At 34.9% G+C, this 26,233-nt stretch overlaps 2 protein-coding genes across 2 annotated transcripts; one reads left to right on the top strand and one right to left on the bottom strand.

The window, feature by feature from the left end:
* Positions 1-13,245: 13,245 nt before the first annotated feature.
* LOC127242626 (beta-glucuronosyltransferase GlcAT14A) lies at positions 13,246-16,375 on the bottom strand. Its single transcript, XM_051262235.1, has 4 exons — positions 15,746-16,375; positions 14,805-14,880; positions 14,581-14,696; positions 13,246-13,924 (listed from the first exon to the last, which is right to left on the bottom strand). Exons 1-4 carry the CDS (start codon positions 16,338-16,340, stop codon positions 13,425-13,427), a joined length of 1,287 nt encoding a protein of 428 aa, XP_051118192.1. The 5' UTR covers positions 16,341-16,375; the 3' UTR covers positions 13,246-13,424.
* Positions 16,376-16,710: 335 nt separating this feature from the next.
* On the top strand, positions 16,711-20,345 carry LOC127242627 (NADH dehydrogenase [ubiquinone] 1 alpha subcomplex subunit 13-B). Its single transcript, XM_051262236.1, has 3 exons — positions 16,711-16,985; positions 19,721-19,792; positions 19,912-20,345. The coding sequence occupies exons 1-3, from the start codon at positions 16,771-16,773 to the stop codon at positions 20,054-20,056; spliced, it is 432 nt and encodes a 143-aa protein (XP_051118193.1). The 5' UTR covers positions 16,711-16,770; the 3' UTR covers positions 20,057-20,345.
* The last annotated feature ends 5,888 nt before the right edge of the window (positions 20,346-26,233 follow it).

The following is a 26,233-nucleotide window of genomic DNA, read 5'->3' as shown; positions in this document are numbered from 1 at the left end:
TTTTAACAGATTAATATAATAAGTGTATAAAATAGATACTATTATATATTATGTGACCTATTGAAAGTTTTTTTGGCTTGTTTGGATTGGTTTGGGGAGAAGCTTTTGTCTTTTGCTTCTAAAAAAAAATTTATATCTGTTTGCATTGACTTATGTCCAAAAACAGAAGCAATTTTTTAGGTTGAAAAATATTTTTATATATATATTTTTTTTAGAAGAACCCTGAAAGCAGCTTCTGAAATAAGCATAAGCATTTTCTAGTTGGAATTATTGTTTTATCTTTAATAATAATAATAATAATAATAATAAATACAATAATATAATATAAAAATAATTAATTTATATATATGATATAAAATTATATATATCTTAATAAAAACTAAATTATTTTTTATAATTTATATGTTATACTTTAATTAAAATTCAAAGTTATAATTAAGATACCAAATTTAAATAAAAGTATATAAATTTTTTAATTATGCTAAAATTGTTAATATAATTTATAAAATTTTAAAATACAAATAATTTTATATTGGATTGTAAATTTTTTTAATTTATATATTATCCTTAAATTAAAATTCTAAAATATAAATAACTAAAATTTAAAAATATATTTTTATACTATAATTTAAAATCTTTAAATATAATTAATAAAATTTAAAAATACATTATAAAAGTTTTATAGAAAAATACTATTATATTAGCATCGTGTCCTTTTGAGTAATTTTAATAATTTAAAAACACTTCAACTCTATTACATTCAAACACAAAATGAACTGCTTTTGCTTTTGACTTCTGCTTCTGTTTCTGTTTCTGTTTCTGCTTTTGGCTTCTGCTTATATTTTAAGCCAATCCAAATAGGCCATTTTTTAGGTGAACATATCAAAAAATTTTACTCATAATTAATTCAATAATTTCTTTTTAATTATAGGTAAAAATAAAAACATTGAATTTCAACCAAGAAGTCTTAACATTCGCAACATTAAAAGAAGGAATACATGACTGCGAATGCTTAGGATGCAATAGACTTACTTGAAAAGCAATGCCATCCTTCGTCTTCACTGTGTTGATTTTTCACTCACAATTTGGTTCTTTGCACCTCGCATACAACCGACGCTTGTCAATCTTTGTCAAAGCCACACTCTTTATTTCTGCAATTGCATGAGACTGTATTGCTCTCTTCACCTCATCCCTTGTTGCAAATATCATCTATACATCAAACCTCGGTTTGTACACATCGAGTGGATTGAACTTTGGAAAAGTTGTGCTCACGCCCCGCCTGTGCATAGTCTCCTCATCATTTGAGTCAACTAACTTCTCCCACTCCCTATCATTTCCAACTACCAGATTCTCCTCCGGTGTATCCTCTTCATCATTCTCAGCCCCTAATCTTTTACTCCCAACGTCAAATTCACAAGTGTTTTGCTGCCCGCTCCCTCCTACTCTAACACCTTAATCCGCTGCCTCTTCAACAACTACTTCATTAGCCATATCTTGGCCTATAATGTAATCATCTAAACCTGGAAATTTATCTCTTAAATAAGTCATCATCACTACCGTGACTTCCACTGCCCACTGTAAAGTCACTATCCTCACCATCATCATCTAAACCGGGGAATTCATCTCCTTCACCCTCAATAGTCATCCCTTCCGAATTGCCAAGCTCGCCATCTCCCAACATTGTCTCTCCAACTCCAATAATAGATTCATCCCCAAGATCATCACAATTCATATCTACAAACTCCTCAAATATGTCATAATCACTACCGTGACTTCCACTATCTATTGTAAAGTCACTATCCTAGCCATCTTCATCTTCATCCAGACCAATCCCATTACCTACAAGATCTACGTAAATATCTAATTTTCTACTGATTAAAGATTCATAAGCTGCAACTTGGTACTCCTAATCACTTTCTAATAGCTCAAAAGTTTTACCAATTAGAGTGTAATACTACTATACTCCAAACCCAAACAACTCCGTCAAGTCCTTAGTAAGTGTCCCGCTAGCACGAAATCAAAATTCTTGATGGATCTCTCAATGTACTTTGATATTGGAGTGTGGTACAAGATTCCATCGAAATGTAAGCACGCTGTCAAATGTCTGCTTTCGGGTTCTGCATAACACAAAAAGCAGCATGAAAGCTTTCATATGACAATGGAGAGGGGAACCAAATTTGTTTCAAATTGACGGAATCAAGGAATGTGGGACCAAAATAGAATAATAAAATATTGCAAATGTAGGACTATGGTTCGAATCGAAACATTTGAAGTTTTCTAACAACGTTACCCCACAAAAAGAATATTATATGAAATTAAAGTGAAAAATACTTACCATATAAAGGATGTGCCCCAAAGTTGATTCTTTTTCCCTCGATCTTGCCTTTGCCCTTATCCTTGGCATTACTCATATCATCAAGAACAAAAAATAGCACATGAATGAAGCTACGTTTGTTCCTCCAACAACAAAAGTCTCGAATTCAGACCTTTTTTGGAAGATTGACGAGTGAGATAAACTCCCCATCTGAATGCGATCGATTTTGGATGAACTTCCTTCACTTGAATGCGATCGATTTTCTGAAATCCACCATCAGTGAGTTAGGGCTTTTGTGGTGAGTTTACGATTTGATCCCGTGTGAAATTGCAAATTTAATATATATATATACTTTAATATCTTAATTTAATCACCCAATCAAACAATTCCACATGAATTTCATACACGAGGGCGCGTGGTTCAACTGCCATGTGACAATGACGTGCGGCGGAAAGGCATAAATGGCGAGTTTTGTAAAGGTGCGAGATATATTTTTCCGGGGTGATAGATTGAGGATTTGATAACGGGGTATAGGTGCCGGATATTTATTGCAATTTTCCTTCGCGCATATCATACCGAAAATCTCAAACTTTCGGTATATTAAAAATTTCAGTCACGTATGATATTGTACCGATTTTCGATACAGTATCATATATGTAGTTTGACATTATCCATATATATCTAAATACCAAAATTATTTAGGTATACAATGTAAAAAACATATGTTGTGTTGATATTTTAGTATTCGATATATGAATATATATTGATAATTCGGTATATTGATATAATTTTTTTCCTGAATTATAAAATTATTTTTAATTTGATATTTCGGTATGAAACAATATATACTGATACTTTCGGTATATTGAATTATTAGTACATTATAGTATATATTTGTTACGAATTTTTTATATACTGATTTTTTGGTACGATATTAATGATATATTTTTTAACATAACGAAAGTTTCAAAATAATATGCGATATGACTCCGCATTTCGGTGACTCATACCGAACCATCCCTATTTTTAGTGAAGTTTAATTAGAATAAACAAAATAAATTATGATGCGAAAATCTACTTCAAGCATAATACGAAAAATCAGACTCAAGTGGAACTTGACCGAGCTAAATTTTTAAAAAATATAAAAGTAGAAACCTCAATCATCATCACTACCGGGGGGAGAAAATGTTTCACCACCTGTCATGCCAAATTCAGGGGAGATTCCCCAACCACCTACCGATTGGTTGGCTTATGTTCAACAATTGAACAATCAGCAAACTTCGGCGATGCAAAATATGTTACACGAGCAACAGAACATCATGTTGCGTGAGCAACAAAATCTCATGCAGAACATGTTAGATCAAGCATTGTCAAGGGTTACCCACTAAACCACTCAGACGCCACCAGGGATATCACCATCAAGAATGCAAGCAAATTTCGCAGGACCATCATATGTGGACAACACACTTCCAAGCGCCACAACGTTCAACCGAACAGATAGGGGAAAGACTCCTTTAACTTTCCCTAACAATGTTCCTTTGGGACCAAGAGTTGATAATTTGCAGCCAAACATTGTAACGGAAGAGAGGCAAGGAGCACATGTGCAAGATCCCATCTTCATCCCTGAAAAACAACATCCTCGTGTGGATCCTGAAGAGATTGCACAAGTTTTGATAGTACATTTTGGCCTGAATCCTCAGATGGCCAACCGCCCTGCTTATCAAAGACCTTTCACCGAAAGGATCATTAACGATTATCCACTGCCAAGGAATTACCGATCACCTGATTTCCATGCTTTTTCAGGGGAAGATGGATCCTCTACCATAGAGCATGTAGGTCGCTTTACAACACAATTAGGGGAAGTTGGAGATAATCTTTTTTATAAACTACAATTATTTGGGTTATCTCTCACCAGAACAGCTTTCTCATGGTTTGTAAACCTGCCACCTGGGCAAATACAAACTTGGGAAGGATTGGAAATGGTGTTCCATGCTAGTTTCTTCAATCCTTTACCGACTGCTTCTCTTACCGATTTATTGGAATTGAAACAATATCCAGAAGAGTCAGCCTCACAGTTTATTAAAAGGGTACGTTTGATGAAAGGACGTTGTCCTACTGTAATCAATGAAAAGGAAATGACCAACTTAGTGGTCAAGAACATGCATGGTCGCCTGAGAGAGGTGCTCACTGCCCATGATGTGGAAGATTTGGCAACTCTTGCTTTCAAGGCTGGACGTTTAGAGTCCCTTTTTAGAGAAAAGGATCAGACTTTCAGGCGTAGTAAAGTTCAACATATGGCAAGCATGGAAACATAAACATACGACTTTGATTATGATCAGACAGAAGAAATGGCGGCTGAAATCATTACGGGAAAACCTTATGTATGCTCTAAGTTAAAGCCAGTACCAGGAACTGAAGGAAAAGGGCAACCGACCTTTGACAATTCAAAGGCCGATGAGATTTTTGACATTTTGCTAACAGATGGCCAGATCCGAATTCCAAAGGGGCAGAGGTTGGCTACTAAGGAAGAAATCAAAGGGAGGCCATACTGTAAGTGGCATAATTCTTTTACACATAATATAAGTCAATGCACTCATTTTTGAAATGAGATCCAGAAGGCTATTAAGGCAGGTCGGCTCAAGTATATCACTTTGGGTGTCGAGCAACAACCTTTTCCAAAAGTAACCACAGCATGGTTAATATACAAGCAAGTTCTAGATCAGAAAAAGGGAATTCATCAAATAGTGGCCGACCAGAAGAAAAATTCAAGGTCTGTGAAAAAACATTGGCTGAAAAATGGGATAACCAAGATGGTTCTTTTAATGTGGAATTAAAGGAGCAAGCGTTGGTTCGGGACCACCCGACTAGGAGGACGGGTTCGGTCGGAAGCAAATGGACTCAAAATAAGAAACCTTTACCAATTGATGTGGATCCTCGCTTCCCAGGCATGAATCGTACTCAGATTCGGAATGCCAAACGCAGGTATGCTACGAGATACAGAGACAAGGTCGCTTCCTTCAGGCAACCGAATATGCAAGGCACTATTACTTCTCCAGAAGCAGGTCGTTCTATACGGGTCGCCTCATCAAAGCAACCGAACGACAGCCGAGGCGCTACTAAGTATACGGAAAGAGGTCGGTCCATCAGGGTCGTCTCGTTTGAGCAGCCGAATGAGGCAAAAGGAGGTCGGCCCGTAGGGGTCGCCTCGTTAAAGCAGCCGACCAGCATACAAAATACTCCTAATTACAATGAGGCAGGTCGGCCCATGCATAGAAAGGGTAAAGGTGTATCAGGTAAAAGAATTGAAGGTTTCAGGTGTCAGTTTTGTGAGCGGATCAACATCAATCCATCTTTGTAGGAGTTTCGTCTGGAATCTCTGACTGTTCAACCTGAAACTGATGCCAGGGAAGAAATTCCAGAAGATCATTCAAGGTCCGTCAAGTCTCGACTAGGGCCATGTGTTCCCTGCCGAATGACAGAAATTAACTGGGTTGAAGAAGAACCCCTGTGGGCAAGTCTGGTGGATGATTATATAGAAGAGCCAAAATGGGCAAAGATTTCAGATCCTGATTTTCAATAAGAGGTTCCTCCAATAGTCTTCCCTCCCATTCTAGAAGGCACAACATCTCATTTAAAGCCTCTGTATGTTAATGCACATATTTGCGGGAAACCAATCACAAAAGTCTTTATAGACAACGGAGCCATCTTCAATGTGATGCCTTTAAAGACTCTCAAGAAGTTAGGGAAGGGAATTCACGATCTATCTCCTGTGGATTTTGAGATGACCAGCTTTACAGGGCAGCCGACCAGACCAGAAGGTATGATGGTTGCCTCAATTGAAGTCGGTCCCAAAAAGATCTCTTATGTTTTCTTCGTCGTGGATGCAGATACTACATATTCAATCCTACTTGGACGAGATTGGATTCATGCATCTAAATGTGTGCCATCAACACTGCATCAACAATTAATGCTCTGGGAAGGCAATCAGGTCTTCAAAATGGAAGCAAATGACAATCATTTCGGAGCATCAGAACAAGTTGAAGAATCAGTTTTTTATTCTGGTCATATACCTTCAATGTCTCAGTTTTTTATGGCTAATGAATACCCAAAAAAGGGTTTCAAATTCATCGGCCAGAATTCAATGTTCTTTTAAAAGAACAACTGTACTTATGGCTCTTGAGGAAGCCAAACCTACTTTTTATAATATATTTCTTATGGAAGGTGCAAATTTACAAGATTGTAGTGTACTTATTAATCAGTATTATTTAAACCAGCTTTTGAAAAAAGTAGAAAAAATCGAAAAGATACATGATGTTCATTTCCAAGAAGATGAACAATTTCGTTGGCCTGATCTATTAGAGAAAACAGAGCCAACTTTCTCAGCACAAGATCCTTTACTGGAATTTAACTTAGGAATCGACCTGATTCCAAAAATAATCAGGATGAGTGGTTATTTATCTGAAGAGCAACAAACATTGATGCTCGAAGTTATAAAAAACAACATTGATTGTTTAGCTTGGGATTATTCAGAAATGTCTGGTCTGGAGTGAAGTCTGATAGAGCATCGGTTGCCTATTAAAAAAAATTTCAAGCCTTACAAGCAATGTCCAAGGCGCATGAGTCCTGATTTAATGCTTCAAATTAAAGAAGAAATTCATAAACCTCTAAAAGTAGGTTTCATTCAGCCTTGTCGTTATACAGATTGGTTGGCCAATATTGTACCGGTGGTTAAGAAGAATGGGAAGATCAGGATATGCATCGATTTCAGAGATCTTAATATGGCCACTCCTAAAGATGAATACGTGATGCCTATGGCTGATATGTTAATTGACTCAGCAGCAGGGCATAAAATTCTCAGTTTGATGGATGGTTATGCAGGTTATAACCAAATCTTTTTGGCAGAAGAAGACATTCACAAGACAACATTCAGATGCCCAAGAGCTTTAGGTATTTATGAGTGGACTGTTATGCTTTTTGGTTTAAAGAATGCAGGGGCGACTTATCAGAGGGCCATGAATTCAATCTTTCATGATCTCATTAGTAAATCTATGGAGGTATACATTGATGATGTTATAGTCAAATCTTCTAGTTTTGAAAAGCATTTGAAAGATCTTAAAGATGCTTTCAGTCGGATGAAGAAATACAAGTTGAAGATGAATCCAACTAAGTGTGCTTTCGTTATCTCAGCTGGAAATTTCTTGGGGTTTTTGGTTCATGAAAGGGGAATAGAGATTGATGCTAATAAAGCCAAGGCAATCTTGACCATCCGACCACCCAAGACGGTTAAGGAAATTCAAAGTTTTTTAGGGAAAGTAAATTATCTCAGGCAATTCATTTCCAATGCTGCTGGCAAGGTCAGACCAATCACTAAATTATTGAAGGCAGGAGGAAGCGTTTTTGAGTGGGGACCAGACCAACAGACAGCCTTAGAAGCTATATAGCAAGCATTGGCTCAACCACCTGTGTTGATGCCTCCCAAGGAAGGTCGACCCCTCAAACTTTATTTGGCAAATACCTATGAAGTGGTCAGTTGTTTGTTAGCTCAGGATGGAGATGATGGAAAGGAAAGGACAATTTATTACTTAAGCAAGACTCTCACAGGACAAGAATTAAATTATACAATGCCAGAAAAGATGTGTTATTCATTGGTGTTTGCATGCACCAAACTTGAACATTATATGTTGCCCAGAAGAGTTGAGGTTATTTCAAAGATTGATCTTATCAAGTTAATTTTGCAAAGACCTACGATGCAGGGCAGACTTATGAAGTGGGCCATTAAATTAGCGCCTTTTGATTTGTATCATTCTCCTTTGAGAGCGGTCAAAGGCCAAGCAATAGCAGATTTTTTGGCAGATTTCGCAGGTTATGATCAGGAACCGACCGGGTGCATGTCATATGTAAGTACCCAAAATTGGTTAATGTTTTTTTATGGTTCTACCTCAGGAAACAGATCGGGTGCAGGTGTCTTGTTGGAAGGACCAGACGGTCAAATGGTCAATTTGCAGTTGCAATTAGAAGCCATGACCCATAATTCAGCAGAATATGAAGCTTTAATCTTGGGATTAGAAGCTTTAATAGCTAGGAAAGTTCAGTCGGTTATTATAAAAGGAGATTCTCAGTTGGTAATTAACCAAGTAAACAAACAGTATGTTTGCAATTATCCCCACCTACGCAGAACAGGGATTTGGTAGGTCAATTGCTATCAAAGATCTCCAAAGTGATAATTGAATTCATCCCTAGAAAGGAAAATCAGTTTGCAGACGACTTAGCTCAAAAAGCCCTTCAAAGAGATTGGCAAGGAAAAAGGTGCCTAATGAAAAGAACTGACCCGAGGCTATGTGTATGGCAAGATCAAGATGAGAAGGGAGGACACATTTCGAAGGGGAAACCACAACATACTTACAGAGCCAAAAGAGCAGGAAGGCTGTGTGTTCTCGGTCGATTACAGGGGTCCCGTCTGCTCCTTGCTGGTCTATTAGAAATTTAATCCAGCCCCATTCTTTCACGTCTGTCAGAGACCAGCCCAAATGGTTTGCATTGGGCTCTTGTCCATCTAGGGCAACCATTACAGGGTCTTCCCCTACGATTGGCAGATGGGCGATCATGGCCACATCCATGAGAGTGGGGCCGATGGGGGCTGTTGGAAGAAGGAAGATGCAGACCTCAGGGTGCCAAAACGCTGCCATGGCCAGAAGGACTTTCTCATGTAAATGACATGGGAGAGTTGACAGACGTATGGCCTGGTCGATTTGTTGAGCTTTCCATTGATCCTGGTAATGTTCTGCTACTCTTTGGTACCAGGTGCGGTAGGGATCCTTGAGGTCTGTCAAGTGCGTTTTGATGTTGTCATGGAGGCGGGTTGCGTTGTAGTTGGGGTTGTTGATCGCCAGCAGATTTCTTGCCTCCAAAACTTCTCTCATATGGTTGGAGTCTTCATCAGTTGTGCAATATGGGGGAACAGTTGGAGTGCGCATTTTCGTCGACACGATAGTGGTTTCAGGGATTGATCCGTCGACAGGGAGTGCAAGGATGTATCGATTCGCCATGGTTAGAGTTGTAGAGATTATGATTTGCAAAGACTCGTATTGAAGAAAGGAAAGTTTGGTGGAATCAGGAGTGTTGCTGTAACTGGTGCAGTTGCCAAGGTGATTTCTCAGTAGGGTTGTGATTGGTGAACTTCCAAACGACGATTGAGAAATGGCGTTTGAAAGTCCCTTGGCGGCGGGCAAGTTGTTACGTATGAAATTTAGAATTATTTTAAAAAGCCCAAGGTAAAAAGAAAAAATGGGCCTAGCGATCAAGTTGATCGAACTGGCCGAGGGGCACCGTGGGAAACTCAGGTAAAATAGATATATTTCTAAGGAAATAGCGGGTCGGAAGGTTCGCAGGTCGGAAGGTCCTCAGGTCGGGAGGTCCGCAGGTCGGAAAGTCCTCAGGACGAAAAGTCCGCAGGTCGGAAGGTCCTCAGGTCGGGAGGTCCTCAGGTCGGAAAGTCCTCAGGACAGAAAGTCCTCAGGTTGGGAGGTCCGTAGGTCGGAAGGTCCTCAAGTCGGGAGGTCCGTAGGACGGAAAGTCCGCAGGACGGTAAGCCGCAGGACGGAAGATCTTCAGGTCGGGAGGTCCACAGGTCGGATGGTCTTTAAGTCGGGAGGTCTGCGACTGGACTAACAAATCGGATGGTCTTTAAACCAGGAGGTCTGCGGCTGGACCAATAAGTCGGATGGTCTTTAAGTCAGGAGGTCTGCGACTGAACCAATAAGTCGGATGGTCTTTAAGTCGGGAGGTCTGCGACTGAACCAACAAGACGGATGGTCTTTAAGTCGGGAGGTCTGCGGTTGGATCAACTAAGTCGGGTGATCTGCAAGTCGGGAGGTGTGTAGTCGGATCAGTAAGGCGGAAGATTTGCGGTCGGGCCAAAGGGGCAGAAGGTCTGCGGTCAGTCCAGGTAGTTAGACATTGTTGAGAGTAAGTGAGAATCATATTGTGGTCGGTTGAGGGCACGTGTCAGCAGGAGAAGGGTTAGCAGACGGTTGTAAAAGAGACGTTGTAACCGTTCGGGCGACGGTTTCCAGTATCGTTTCTCAAGGAGTATTTAAGGATTTGGACGTTTCTGGAGAAGGCATCTTCAATCAACTTCAACAAAAGCAAAGTCAGATTTGGGGATCACCACTTTAAATTTCCAGTATTTTAATATCCAGTTAATTTTCTTGTGTATCATATAGTGTTTAGAGATTCCTAATCTCATACGCTAATTAATCAAATTTAAGGATATTTTCCATATCATTGAATTTTAATTTTTGTTTGTTGAAAAAATACATCAACAGTACTATTATGAGTATATCCTATGAAAATGCAGTCCACTATCTTGAAACCGATTCTCACTTATTTGGGAGGTGGCACCTACTACCTTAGCCAGACACCCCCTACACTCGATGGTGTTTGTAAGATGGTATTCAACATTTCCAAGGCTCATAAGAGGTCTTTTGCATTTTTTTTCCAAGGAATTAAGGTAAGCTGATAATTATTGCTTAAAATGGCCTCCCCCCACATGTTTTGGGGTCATCAACAACTTAACAACATCGCATAACTTATGCTGAGGCGATGAGGCCTTCTGAAACGCATCTCTGGAAATAAGCCGTAAAAAGTGAAATCGATTATATTTCCCAAAATCACACTTGGGAACTTGTGGATCTCCGTCCTAACTCAAAACCTCTCGGATCAAAGTGGATCTTCAAGAGGAAATTAAAATCGGATGACATAATAAAAAAGTACAAGACCAGACTTGTTATCAAAGGTTACAAACAGCGAAAGAACCTAGATTATTTTAATACATATTCTCATGTTACGAGAATATCATTCATTAGAATGATACTAGTAAAACTTTTGTAACATCGGCAAATATCGCGTAGTAAATGGTGTCGAAGTCAAATCCACATGAACTGTGTAAATTATTTCCTATATTATCATAATTAAATATTGATGGAATAGATTAAAAATTCAACTAAAATGAAAATTATTTAAAATAAAGCAAAAATTCAAATGAAGATTAAATATTCAGTTCAAGAAATGAATAAGAAACCGAATAAAGAATTCAATCAGTTATTTAAAATAATTTTGTTGATCAAGTAATAAATTAGTTATATTCCTTAGATATGATCACAACGTCCAATTTTTTTTACCTTGTTAGTTGTAATGGTACAACATATTAACCAGATCCCTAATCGAAGAAATAAACTAGTTACAATCATAGAATAATTTCTCCAATTGAATTTATTACAAGAAAAAATCAATTCGAATACTCAATCAATTACGAAAAGATTTATATATCTGATCATGAAATTTTTAGGCCAAGCTCGTAGACCTGTTTACCACTTTTTAAAATAACTACACTTACGGATGCAAATATTTGATTAATACACAATTGCTAAATCAATTTACAATCCAATTACGAACCCGAAGAATTGAGCTGAACATACGTAGTTTTTCAAATCGCTTCATCCCCAATCCTAATCAAAATTGATATAATAAATTGGCAAAATAATCTATAAAAATATATAATCATATGTGACTCATCAAATACTCACTCCATCCCAGAAGAAAATATACATTAGTTTTTGCGTAGGTGATTAAGAAATAATAGTATTTTATTGATTAGTGAAGGTATTTAAGATTATTTTCACATTTTTCCCTTGGAAGTACTAAAGATACTTTGCAAAAGTTATGGTATTTTGATATTTATATTGATTATTTTTATTATAATAAAAAATAAATACTCTTGAATAAGGTTGGACGAAAATAGTAAAAAAGATACATTTAGTTGGGATAAAAGGCATTATAAAAAATAATATATTTTATTAAATTATTAAATCTTTTTGTGAGTAAATAAAATATATTTTTATATATTACTGTGTTAATATGTATGTATATTGTATTTTAAATAATATTGATGAGAATACTATTCATATATTTTCTTTTAAAAACACCGTTCTATTTTAAAAATATCATACTTTCTTCGTCCCACCCTAAATGACTCTTTGAGATTTTTTAATAAATTAAAAAAATAATACAGTAGTCTTTTATTAATTAGTAAAAATGTACAAGAGGTTTTGACATTTTTTGTCCTTTGAATTTATATATAAATTAATTGTACGTGTAATGGTATATCTCTAATTTAAATAAAAATTAAGAATATTTTAGTATTAATGTATAATTATTTTTATTAAAATATAAAAGGAATGAAGATACGAAAATAATAAAAAGGGTAATGGAAAAGTTAGAGTATTATATATTAATTATTTAGTATTTTTTAAAATAAATCCAAAACTAAAAAAATTTCGGTATAAACTATTCATTTGATATTTTATTAAATTTTAAAAATTTTATGAATTTATATGGATTTAGAAATATACATAATCTATGCAGAGTTTAATGGATTTTATGTATTGATTTAAATATATTTTTATAAATTTGATTGAATTGTTTATGGATATATATAGATATTATGAAATTGTAAAATATTTTTTTATTAATTTATATAAAGTTATATAAAACATATTTGTAGATAAAAAATATTCAAATAAGTGTGTTTGGTATTCATCCCATTTTTTTCCTTCAAAAACATCAAATTAAACACCTATATATTTAAATTACATTATACAACTATTCAAATTCAAAATTTTTACTATTCAAATCCCAACTCAAAATCCAATCCCCAAACAAACACACCCTCGAAATAAAGTATTACATTTTTTATAAAATAAAGTATATATCAATATATATTATCAATAATGTATAATTTCAAGAGTTCAACGGAATCTTAAAAAAACCCATAATTAAATACACCTCCCGAAATAATACAGCATACTAAATTTAGGCAGTGTAACCAGTACAAGTTTAAAAGTTAAATTAGATGCAAAAATTTGGTACATAAATTATGTGAGTTAGTTATATGATATAAGAGAGAGTGCAAGCACAAATGTACATCAAATTCTTAGTTTTCTGATGGCCTAAGTATAATACATAAAATCAATAATAATCTCTCCGCATTCATAAACAACAACAGTTCAATCTCATCGTACCCGGTCTTGCCCTTCCGCAACGATTACCAAAACTACTCCGCCAAACACGGCGGCGGTGGAGTCGACAAAACCTCTACGAGACGCTTTTCAAGCCTTTTGGCACCCGAACTGGGCTTCAAGATGTCAGCGTCGCCCCAAAGATTGCATACATTTTCAGGCGCGTCGCCTAAGCACCACCCGCCTGGAACAGGCTCGCCGGAACTTCGCTGCAGGACTTCCCTGTCGATGCGATCGAGGAAGGGGTCGTTTGCGGGGAAAGGCGATGCGAAGGCTGCCCCGCTGTCGATTATTTCGGCGAAGTTGCTGGAGTTTAGCAACACGCGGCGTTGCCTGGAATCGAGCGAAGTGTAGTGCAGGCCGTGGTTGATGGTGGTCCAGTTGAATTGATGAGCATTGCACAGGACGGTCGGGAAGTACATGGAAGCTGATGCTGGTGTGTTTGACACGTACATTAGGAGAGCTCTCGGTAGGTTGTCCGTGCCCAAGATGCAGAACTCGATAAACTTCCGACTCAAGACAGTCGTCGAAGGACCTGGCGGAAAAAAAAATCAAAAAATATCCTCAACATCCATCGTAGAAAAATAACCAAAATATCAGCTTAACCCGGCGACATTTTCATGTGTCTCAGTGTAATCACTGATCGATGCTGGATGTATCCTAGCACCGAAGCTTACGCCCATTCGTGAAGAATAGGATCAAACATAATATGCTATAAAATCGAGCGAGGAAAATTCAATGACCATTCATGTTTTAGAAATTGCTAAACCAGAATATACTTCATCAACAATTATCTGAGAAGATCCATTCACAGGAAGGAGATGCCGCAACTAAATTAGCACAAAGACGATAAAATCTATTTTCTAAAACTTTCTTGCTATTTCTAAAACTTTTTTGGTAGTCAGATTGATTCTCTCCAAACTCTAGGAGAAGTTTAGGTCAGAAACAAACAAACACAACTAGTCTTGCAATTATCGAACGGGCAGATGAGCCACACTCTGAACATTAATTCTCTAAGAGTTTGATTATTAAGACGAGTTAGCTAATTAGGTTGGTTGTCTTCGAATTTATCTTTGGCCGTCTGACCACTAAATTGGTTTGAGATGTTCCAGCAATTACCATCAGAGAACAAAAAATGCTAAGATCGACAACACATATACTAAACATCTTAAGAAATAGCACGGGGCTCACCAATGAATAAACGATAAGCATCTGGAAGCTGTCTTTTCTGAGTGGCGAAGAAAATCTCAGTCTTCTCTGTAAGGGAAAGTGCCGGATCAACTATTATTCGCTTCAGTTTCTTCAATCTACAACATGGAAAATAAACATAACGACGGTTTTGGGCGCTTTAAAAGTTACTGCTCGGAATCCTCTCACGATTAATGAGATTAGTCGGCTCCAAATTAAGGACTTACTCTCTCCATCCAATGTAGCCAGTATGGTTCACAAAATTAAGATTCCTCGGCAGGTAAGAGAAAATGTGCAAAAGATCTAAAAGAAAGTGGGGGAAATCATTTAGAATTCACAATGACTTAATGGGAAGAACAATAACGGCTAAGAATTCCCGGCAGAAAATATAATCAATATAAAAGGACCACAGCAGTGAGTCAATTGATGAAAATTTGAAAAATGACAACCCACAAACAATCAACATTAGACAAATCCGGGCAATAGCGAAAACTAGACTATCCAAAACTCCGACTGCTAATATCTTCGAACTATTGTACAAACATGAAATTCCCATTAAATTCAGGGTCGGAATTGAATATATAAACAAAGTATAGAGTGAAAAACAGGCTCTGTGCGCACAAAAATGAAATCACCCTTAATAGTAGCAACAATTAACTTAGAACACAGTGCTGGAGAATCGAACATTTATTCGTACAGACTCATCCTTTTCCTTCTCTAAGAATGTTCATACATGAATCTCGGGGGGCAGCCAATTTCGATATTGCAGGAATACAGAAATCAAGACTAATATATGGATCTAAATTTGAATAAAAACTAGGAATATCCAATCAGAAATGGCATACACACAACAAAAACTACAGATCAAATTTGGTAAAAGTTTAGAGACTTCCATAGCAATGTGGCAAATCAAGAAAAACCTCAAGAACACACACAAAATCTACAGATCAAATTTGGTACAAGTCTAGAGACTTCCACAGCAATGTGGCAAATCAAGAAAAACCTCAAGAACACACACACTATCTTTAGAAATGTTACGGAAATTCAGGTCTGCCACTGAATTTTGCAAAATCTATAAACCCTAAATAGCACACGGATCGAGCCAAACTAAATATACAACTGAACCATGAATCTATGGGCAATTCAAGAAAAAAAAAAAAAAATGTACCATCCTGAGTGACAAGAGGATAATCGGAAGCAGAGAGATTGATGAACCAATCCCAGTCGGCCGACAGACGGAGCATAATGGAAGCTCCGTGGAGTGTGGCGGAAAGAGCAGATGGACCATCGGGGCACACATTATTCCCTTTCCCAATTACGTGAACATTACGCGCCGCTCTGAAGAGCCGCACCGATTGGACTGTGACAGCCAAAGCGTCACGGTCGGTCTGGCTAGCAGAACCGTCGAGGTGAAGCAAGTAATGATTTAAAGGATGGTATACGGCGTAGAGCAGTCGGATGATCTGTCGCGATTCATTGGCGGATCCGGAGATAAAATAGGCTAAGGAAGGAGGCCGAGGCGGGGACAATGAGTCTCCTGGCTTATATACCTCACCTTCGCCGCCATTGAAGAGGATGCGGTGGCGCCGGGGGAAGAGCGCCGGGTGGGGTTCCGACGGCGGCGGGAGTTGAGTTGGTCCTTTGAGGAGTGTGAATACGAGAAGGAGAGACAAGAAGGCGGTGCACAGCAGGATGTATCGAGAAGGAACGGCGGAGACCGCCGCCGCCGCGGCGGTTCCGGCGGCGGATTGTTGGTTGTGCATTTCAAATATTCTTTTAAAGCTTTCCTCGGCCCACAGTAGGGCTTGTAACTTTACAGCCCATTCCATATATTCCTAACATTCATAAACACGAATTTAACTGTTAAAACGTGTTTCTTATTTGACGATTTTAGATCGAATTGTAGGAAACCGGATAGGAAGTCACTGTAGAAACCGGGGGTTGTTCTTCAGAGCCCATTCCAAAATATTCCTAAAAATCGTGACACGACTTTAGTTGTTAAAACGTCACATTAGGTAATGTAAAGTTTTTATTTTTACGATTTTAGAACGAGTTGTAGGAAACCGGACAGGAGTCACTGTAGAGGCTGGGGTCGTTCTTCCACTAGTTAACTCTTTTTAAGGAACTGTTTTCAGTATTTTCTCTCATTTAGGGAAAAGAATTTCAGAGGAAGAGGAGGATCGAAGCGGGAAGATGACGGAGTCGGTGATAAGGAAGAAGCCTGGGATGGCGAGTGTTAAAGATATGCCGGCGCTGCAAGACGGGCCGCCACCGGGGGGGTTTGCGCCGGTTAGGTTTGCGAGGAGGATCCCGAGCAGTGGACCTAGCGCGATGGCAATTTTTCTGGCTGCCTTCGGCGCCTTTTCTTGGGGAATGTATCAGGTCGGGAAAGGAAACAAGATCCGAAGGTATGTTTGTGCGATTGGGCCTTCTAAAAGTTCGTCCTTGTTGTGCTGGTTTGTTTGCAATCGTTGTTTTTAAGTTTAATCGATGTCTTAATTGGATTGTATTGCGCCGGGTAATGTGAGTGAAGAAGATAGTTTCTGAGGAGTGAGGTATCTGAATTAGAATTTCTGAATAATCGATTGCTTTCTGAGAGCATATACGGATTGGAGTCTTGGAATGCTAATAGTTCCTGTGAATTCAGAACCTGGAGAGGTTGAGTCCTTACTTCGCCAATAATTTTGTTATATTTTGAAGTTAAACTTGGAGTTTCTGAATCACACACCAAACCTGGCCTAAATTCAAATCCAATACAATGGAGTATATCATTTGTCACTGAGATGTTAATTGACTGGGTGGAGTATTAGTTCTTAGGGTTTTCTGGAAAAAGTTGTAACCATTTTTGTCGCGGAATTATAGATTGGATCCTTCAATTAGTTTGCTCTCTTGGCATTGAGCCGTAGCTGTTTTTACTAGTGCTGTGAGTTCTTTTATCTACAAAGGTAGAGAGTGAAGCAAGTAGTCCATAAACATGAGGCACGGATCTTGCAGTAAATTTTCATGTCCTCCCGAGTAGAATGACAGAAACTTAAGGAAAAGTGTTTTTATCACCACTAGTTTCTTAGTAATACATTGAATGAATATTTTCTGTATGCGGGGATGGGTAGCCCACACTGCTATGTTCATATTCTTATGTATGAGTGCATGTGTGTGCAGACGTATCTGTAAATGGTGCACGGTGCAGCACGGCACAAGGTCTGCGCCGTGCCATCTTGCACGGTCTGACACTCTGAATATTAGTATATCTTTAGGGTGTGTTTACTTTGAGTGATTAGGGTGGTTAATATTTGGTTACTTCAAACTTATTAAAAACCCGATATAGATTAAAGCCTGATATAATAATACACTAATTAAGGATAATTAATTCTATCAAGATGGATGAGATTAATTTATCTCAAGTAATATTTATACTAAAAGTTATTATCCTATATTTAATTAAGTAAAGTTATTATCTTGTCGGACCTAGTTTGCACCCAGAGCACACCCGAAGGTTAGCAACTGCGGGTTCCCACGTTATAAAAAAAAAAAAAAAAAAAAAGTAAACATGATATATTAATCTCATAACTATATGATCTGTTAAAATAATCTTATGTGTTATAATCTTATTATTCAAAGTAAACACACCCTTAATATACATGATACACATATATTATACACACAATATATAAAACATAAAACTAGTCAAATAACTATAATAAACTTGGGAGAACTCAGAATCAAAAGACCAGTGGCTGCCAATCTGTTCCATACAAACATTTATAATATGAAACAAGGTTGAACTTCAATATACACATTGTAGAATATAAGTATAAAAAGGAAATAAAACCGTTTTTGCAAGAAAAACAGAAACATCCTCTGCCGTAAGTGGTAGTTGAGTGATGGTGCAGTGGAAGATGGAAGCTAGTTATGAGCTATGAGTGGAAGAAGCTCAGAAAGAAAGGTAGAATAAAACTTTTCTAATCCTTAGTTAATTAATAATAACGACATAACCCTAATCGAACCTAATCAGTCCCAGTAAGTAAAAATAAATAACAAAATATTGCTTTGCTGCTATGGTGCAGAGGGATAGAAAGAGTTATCTAGTTGGGGGAGTGCCGAAGTTATTTTAACATCATTACTTTTAGCAATTTCTTTGAAAATTATTGTTAACCGTCTCGCAAAGGAAAACTCCTAGAGATAAACTAGATTTTTGTTTCCTCGAACGTAGTAGCTGTATCACAAATCCATTTCTTATGTTGCTATCACACACATCATTCATAATGTTTCATTAGAGCGCATGAAGTTGACATCTTTATATATTATGAATCCTAGTCTTTAAACTTATATTCCTTCTCGTGTTATCGCTGTAGAATGGCGTAACATAACTATCCTCTCTTTTTCTCTCTCTAGATGCACATTGTTGCTTATTAATTTTACAGTGGCATTATTACATACTCCCTAAGCTTGTCCAAATCTATTCTCAGTTTCGTTTTGGTTGTCCTTAAAATATGTTGTCAATTTATTTTTTTAGTAAAAAAATGAGTATTTGTTTGGGTGTGTTTACTCGTAAATTTTTTTTTTTGGGTTTGAGTTTTGAAAAGTAAAATTTTAAATGTAAATAGTTGTTTGATATGATATAAATATGTGGTGATGTAATGTTTTATTGTAGTGTAATATAATAAATGAAAAATAAGTGTTTGATTTGATGTTTTTTAGGGAAAAAAATTTGGGAATAGTAAGACCAAAGTTAAAACCCTACAACTAAACACACCCTTTATAGTTTTAGTTTGAGGTGTTTTTTTATGTTAGATATTGAGAAACGTATCAGAAATATAAAACGTAATATTAATATTGAATTGTTGATTTTTTGTGAGTGGATAGAGTATATCTATTATATATTGTGTAGATATGTATATATATTGTATCTTTTTGTGAAATTAATTGGAAAATATATCAAAAATATTAGTATGTTGGAAGAACACACCCTATGTTATTTTTTCACTTATTTTTTTTCAGTACACAAGGCAAAAGTTTTAATTATTATTCATTCTTGTTAAAACGTGTGCCTACATGTTTGTGCACAAAATTGATGGAGTTAGTATCTGTTTTTCTTGGTTGAGTTGGAGTAATAATGATTCATCGGATGTATTATGTCATATAGGGCATTGAAGGAAGAAAAATACACCGCTCGCAGGGCTATATTACCAATGCTTCAGGCGGAAGAAGATGAAAGGTGTCACATCACCCCTCGTTCCATAGTCTAATTTCTTGTTTAAAAAGTCCTTGTCCAAATTTCTTCGGTACACTCTACTCCCCTCTCTTCTAACCCCCAATTTCTTGTGAATCATTTAGGTTCGTCAAAGAATGGAAGAAGTATCTCGAGGAAGAGGCCAGAATCATGAAAGATGTTCCCGGTTGGAAAGTGGGCGAGAGCGTCTACCATTCTGGAAGATGGGTGCCTCCCTCGACTGGGGAGCTCCGCCCTGATATATGGTAACAATTTGTGGTTTTAACCTTGGTTTTGGCGCATGGGATGCAGGCATTCTTTTCCTTTTCCTTTTCCGCAATATTCTCACTTTTCTTGCTCATCGAAATAAAAAAGTTAGAAGGACAATGCAGAAAAATCAGTTAAGTTTTCGGATAAATCATCCCTTGCGTGTGGTGTCTTCATCGGATTAGTATCTTTCCGATGATTCGATGTTGGATGCTATGTTCTGTATTATTGAACTGATATACTACCTCTTCTTTGGTGAGTTAATACATGAATTCTGAAGCTTCGATTACTAGACATTACTGTTAGTTATGATTGTGTTTGGTTGGCCTTTCTTTTTTTTTTTTTTTTTTCTTTCTTTCTGAGTATTGGTCTGAACTCTACGTTTTATGGAAAAATAGGGAATTACTAAAGTCAAGGATTCTCTAATTTTTTTTAAATCTTCCTCCAAAATTTTTTTTCTGAATTTCACTCCAATTCGTTCTATTTTTTTCTCTAAAACGAATATTATATTCTTTATTTTTAAACAATTATATAGCTTTTATTCAATTTTTATATATTTACATATTAACCCCAAAAATCTCATTTCAATAAATTCAAATTATTTTATTGAGATAATAATAATAATAATAATTATAAATTATTTAATTTAATTGTTATATATGTGAAAAATAATGATTTAAAATAAATAAAATAAAAAACTAAGGTGAAATTATAAACATATTAAGAAAATAATAGACGTAAATAAAATACAATTAAATTAAAATATTATTTATTACAATCCTCTTAATTAATTAATGTGGCGTTTCCATAAATGATTATTAATGCATTCCGCAGTGTGCTATATGTGCATTTTTGTCTTTTATCGGTATGTGTCAACCGAAAAATTGCTGAAATCAAGCATCTTCATCGACAACTCTTTTAACCGTAGGAAGTGGTTTATTCGAACTGTTTATTATTGGTGCACTGAGATCACGTTCATCTTCGATAATCATATTATGCATGATAATGCATGTAAACATTACGTCATATAAAATATTTTTATCCCAAAAACGATATGGTCCTGCGACAACTGCAAAACGTGATTGTAGAACTCTGAATGCACGCTCTACGTCTTTTCTAAAGCCTTTTGTTTCATTGCAAAATATTGTTTTCCTTTTTTTTTTTTTTTTTTTTTTTTTGCCCCATAGCTCATGAATAGTTTGCACTAGATTGACCACTTTGGGTATATACTATCAATTAAATAATATTTTATGTCGCACTTTTTTCCTTGGATAACATAATTTGCAGATGAAGTAATACCTTGTGTAAGATTGAAAAATAAATTTGATGAGTTAAGGACATTAATATCATTGTTTGCCCCGGGCAAACCAAAATAAGCATGTCATAGCCACAACTTCTACTATGATCGTCGGTTTGCGTGAATGTCCTGTATACTGTCCCGAAAAATGCTGTAGGACAATTTTTCCACTTCCAATGCTATACAATTTAAATTACCAAAGATTCCGAAAAATCCACGGCTTTCGCCAATATGCACAAGAGCCTCGCCACATCATTCGTATTGGGTGATCTTAGGTAAGTTACTGCAAAAATTTCAACAACCGAACGACAAAATCTCTTAAGATTTTCAATTGCAGTTGATTCACTGATTTTTACATATTCGTCTGTTGCATCTGCCGGTATACCATATGCCAACATTCAAAAACATCGGTTCCTTTTTGGGAGGAATGATAATTTCATTCTACATACATATATATATATATATATATATAATGATTTAAAGAGATAATTTAATTACGTTAAATTAAATAAAATAAATGGACTCAATTTACTTATTCATATTGGATACCATATATATATATATATATATATAGAGCAAAAAAATGACACAATTTAGACTTAATTTAATTATTCACATTGGAAATCATTTTAATAGACCAAAAAAACGACACAATTTTAAATCAAATAAAAAAGAATGAACACAGTTAAATATTTGAATTGGATACCAATTTAATGGACCGAAAAATGACACAATTTTAAATCAAATAAAAAGAATAGACACAATTAAATATCTACATTTGATACCAATTTAATAGATAAAAAAATGGATATAATTTTAAATCAAATAAAATATATTGAAAATGATCATAAATAAATGTTCACATTGGATACTAATTTAGTGGACAAAATTGAAGATTCCAACATTTGACATCACACAATGTTTTGTTTATATACGAAGCTTTCAAATAATTCATCCCACAATATTTTTATTTTAACCTTATCTCCGACAAAAATTAAAATACTACATGTCTCAGCATTTCCTATTCAAACAAAATGGGTTCTCCGGCTTCTGGATACACTGCCCGTGAAGATATTAATTTGTATGGAGCTTATACGAGTATTTCTTAAGATCCTGGCCTAGGTGTGTATCAATATAGCTAGGGAGCAATTTTAGGCAAGAGTTGAAGTAGCCTATAATGATCAAAAGGAGATTGACTTAGAGATTCGTAATGTAAAATCATTATAATGTTGATGGCATAACATAGAGAAAGCTGTTCGGTAATTGATAGCGTGTGTCCCGCAAATTGAAAACATGAATCCTACTGGAGCATTAGAGCAAGATATTGTAAGTATATATATAAATTATACGCTATAATAACAATTTGATATGTTTTAATATATTTATTGAAATCCAATATTATTTGTTGTTGGATCGAGTGGAGTTGTTATTTATGGAAGATTGAACGTTTAAATTGTTTTTAAGTTCGACCATGTTTGGAATTCATTAAAATATTTTGTGATGATGTTTCAAGTGTGAGGCAACAATCTGAATCACAAAGAGTAGGCTATGTCTCTTCCGATCCCGATAATCATATTCCTACTTCTGAATCTGGTTCTCTAATATCGCAACGGCATTCAAGTTTTTCTATCAATTTAAATGAGGATGTGGGTGGATTTTCAATTCGAAGACCCGTTGGAGTAAAAAATGCGAAACTGAAAAGAAAAATTGAAGAAAATAATAACGCAATACATAAATACAATCAATAAATTTTTGAATTGATAAAAAATGCACAAGATGAAAAAGAAAAAATGAGAGCTTTCAAAGAATCCCAAAAAGAGGATAAAATCCTACTTATGAATTTAAATAACACATGGGATTCTACAATTCGGGAGTATTTCAAAAATAAACAAATAAGGATTTTTTTTTAAAAAAAAATTGCGAAACAACAACATTCACGCCTCCATCATGTTTGGATCTGTTTTGTTATGATTTTAGTAATTTAGGTGGATGTGGATCCGATCTTCCGCCACATTAATATGTATCTTTATTTCTATTTCAGTAATTTAGTTATTGTTGCTTTTAATATTGTTTATATTTTATTTAATTTTATATTGTAATATTTATGTGCAATATTATATTGTATAATATTTATATTGTGTAATATTATATTGTGTATTTATTATATAATATAATATATTATGTATTAAAAAAATCACACTAAATATACCTTCCGAGCCCTCCGAATTGAAAGAGAATTCGAACAGAAAAAAGATACTCCGAATTGTTTTAATAATAACAATAAATATAAATATAAATAAAATAATTTTTTAAAAAAAAAAGAAAAAAGAAAGTCTGAATAAATCATCCGAATTGAACCCATAGAATGAATAATAATAACAATAAATAATTAAATTAAAAATAACAAATATATAAAATTCAAAACTTCAAAGACCAAACTCCAAAACAAATATTTTTTCTATTTTTGGAGAAATGCTAATAGAAGAACATTTTAGCTCGCTTTAAAATTAGAGTGAGAAATGAAATCGGTTGTAAAAATCTTTCTCAAGAAATAGAGTATTCCTCCAAATACACAATCCATTGAAGAAGCTTTAAGTAAAAATTTTGAAAATAACAATTAAAAGAATAAATCTATGTTGTATAATTGGCTTTTTGGTAGGGTACTTAATGATATTATTCAACATCCTATTGACTATACAATGTATATATATGAACACATTATAAATATATGAATAGCATATAGTTATTTTAATATAATAAAACTACAATATATAAAGTATCATATCATGATAACTCAGACTGATTTTTGGAAAAATAGGACTTAAAAATTTGTGAGCATTGGATAATTTTTTTTCATTATAATTTTCACACATTTCTTTCTTTCAAACATAGTCATCTTATTCTGATACTTGACCAACTTTAGGACAATGAAATTGAGGTCATGATCTATAAATATTCTAAAGCATATTTTGACTCCTCCACGTTTCAGGTTTCATGGGACAACTCAAATTTATGTTGTAGTCTTTCGCGGGTGTATTCAATCAATATTTTGTATAATTTTGTTGAATTTTAAAATATTAGGTATAACAAATTTTTTTAAGTTTTTTAAAATTTGAAGATATTTAATCGAAAATTTTTAAAATTTTTAGGTATTCAATGCTCCATGGACTTTAAAACTCCATGAATTTTAGTGGATTGATTTAATTGAAAGTATTAAGAAAAATTACGGAAAATTTCTATAACTCTCTTGTAGTTTAGAAATTCAGTGTAAATTCTTCTTATACTTTCAAAGTTACATGGTGGACCTTATACTTTAAAAAACGTTGCATGAAATCTTTCGCCATGCTAAAAATATAGATATGAAACTATCTTTTCATCACACAAAAAATGTAAACAGGGGATTTTATGCAATGTTTTTGAAAATATAAGGGAGCGTCATACAATTTTTAAAGTATATAAAATTTATGTTTTGAAACCACATGAGAGTTATGGACAATTGTGCCAAAAATTATATGGTATGAAATCTCTCCTAATTTTTTAAAAGAAATAGTATTATTGGTGAACTCTTATGAAAAAATTGATGAATTCTTGTAATTTTAAAAGAAATTGAGTATTATTGATATATAAATATTAGGATAATATTTATTAATATTATTGTATTTTTATAAAAATAATAATTTGAAATTAAAATATGCTAGCGAATGGTTACAAAAATTTTCGAGAGTACTTGTGTTATTATTATTAAGTATAATATTAAAAAATATTATAATTTTATCATAATATATAGTATGCATTACTACTATTTTCCTCTGCATCGTCATTTTGGTGGAAGTGAAATATTTATTTATATTTCTTTCATAAAAACGAAAATCGTTCATTTTTATTTAGTTTTTTTTCTTTTAATTTTAAAGTTCAATTTTTTTTTCAAATATCGTAATATGTCGTAGTTTTATTTATATATTTAAATGATGTACTATCACGAAAAATTAAACTTCAAGTGCTTTATGGTAACATATATATTTTTTTAAATTGTGATTCAGAATTTTAAAAATCGCAATTCCATTTTCATTTCAAACACAAACAAAGTTGGTGTTACTTTGTGTTGGATTACACAATTTTTCTTCAAAAAGAATGTCGCTCTGATGAATTTCGATCGAATATGAAGAAAATCAAGATTTCCTACATTTCGACGTAGAAACTGAAAATTTGTAGTTTCTTTCTCAAAGTGAAAAAAAAGAAGTTAATGCATGAAGAAAGAGCATTGTTACCACTGTATGAGAAATGAGACTGATAAAACGCACGGTCGGCCCTTGGCATGGGTGTGACATCCCAGCACGTAAGCTACGCAAAGCTGAGCATGTCAAGATCATAGACTGACCCCACAAGTCAACACAAGTCCTTCAAACGTGCTTTTGTACTCACTCACGCGCACCCTGGCAGGGGATCACCCATTCTCAAATTACTCTAGAGCGTGGGACTTCCGAAAAGGAATGTGCACATTGTTGACATGAGTAGTCTATTTAATCAATTTAACCTATATTCAACTTCAGATGACCTGGTACTGGCTCATCTACACACGGGAGTTAGTCAAACAATAGCCCAACTCCGGATGTATTACAATGGGCTACCTGAGCCTATAGCGAAGGCCCAAAATTTTTGAGTTCTTTGAGGGCCCCTTTATATATATATATATATCAAAATACTTTCCTCCCTCATTTTTGAATCTCTTTTAAAGGTCTATAATAAATTAATAAATAATAATATTTTATTAATTAGTGAAAGTGTGTAAGAATTTTGATATTTTTGTCTTTTGATTTTATGTATAAAGTAATTGTATGTTTATAATATAAGTAAAAGTTAAAGATATTTTGATCTAATGCATA

This window comes from Andrographis paniculata, unplaced genomic scaffold (assembly GCF_009805555.1).
Source record: "Andrographis paniculata isolate CXL003 unplaced genomic scaffold, ASM980555v1 Contig87END, whole genome shotgun sequence".
NCBI lineage: Eukaryota > Viridiplantae > Streptophyta > Magnoliopsida > Lamiales > Acanthaceae > Andrographis > Andrographis paniculata.
The sequence above is the reverse complement of the archived record's forward strand: the minus strand, read 5'-3'. Positions and strand labels throughout refer to the sequence as shown.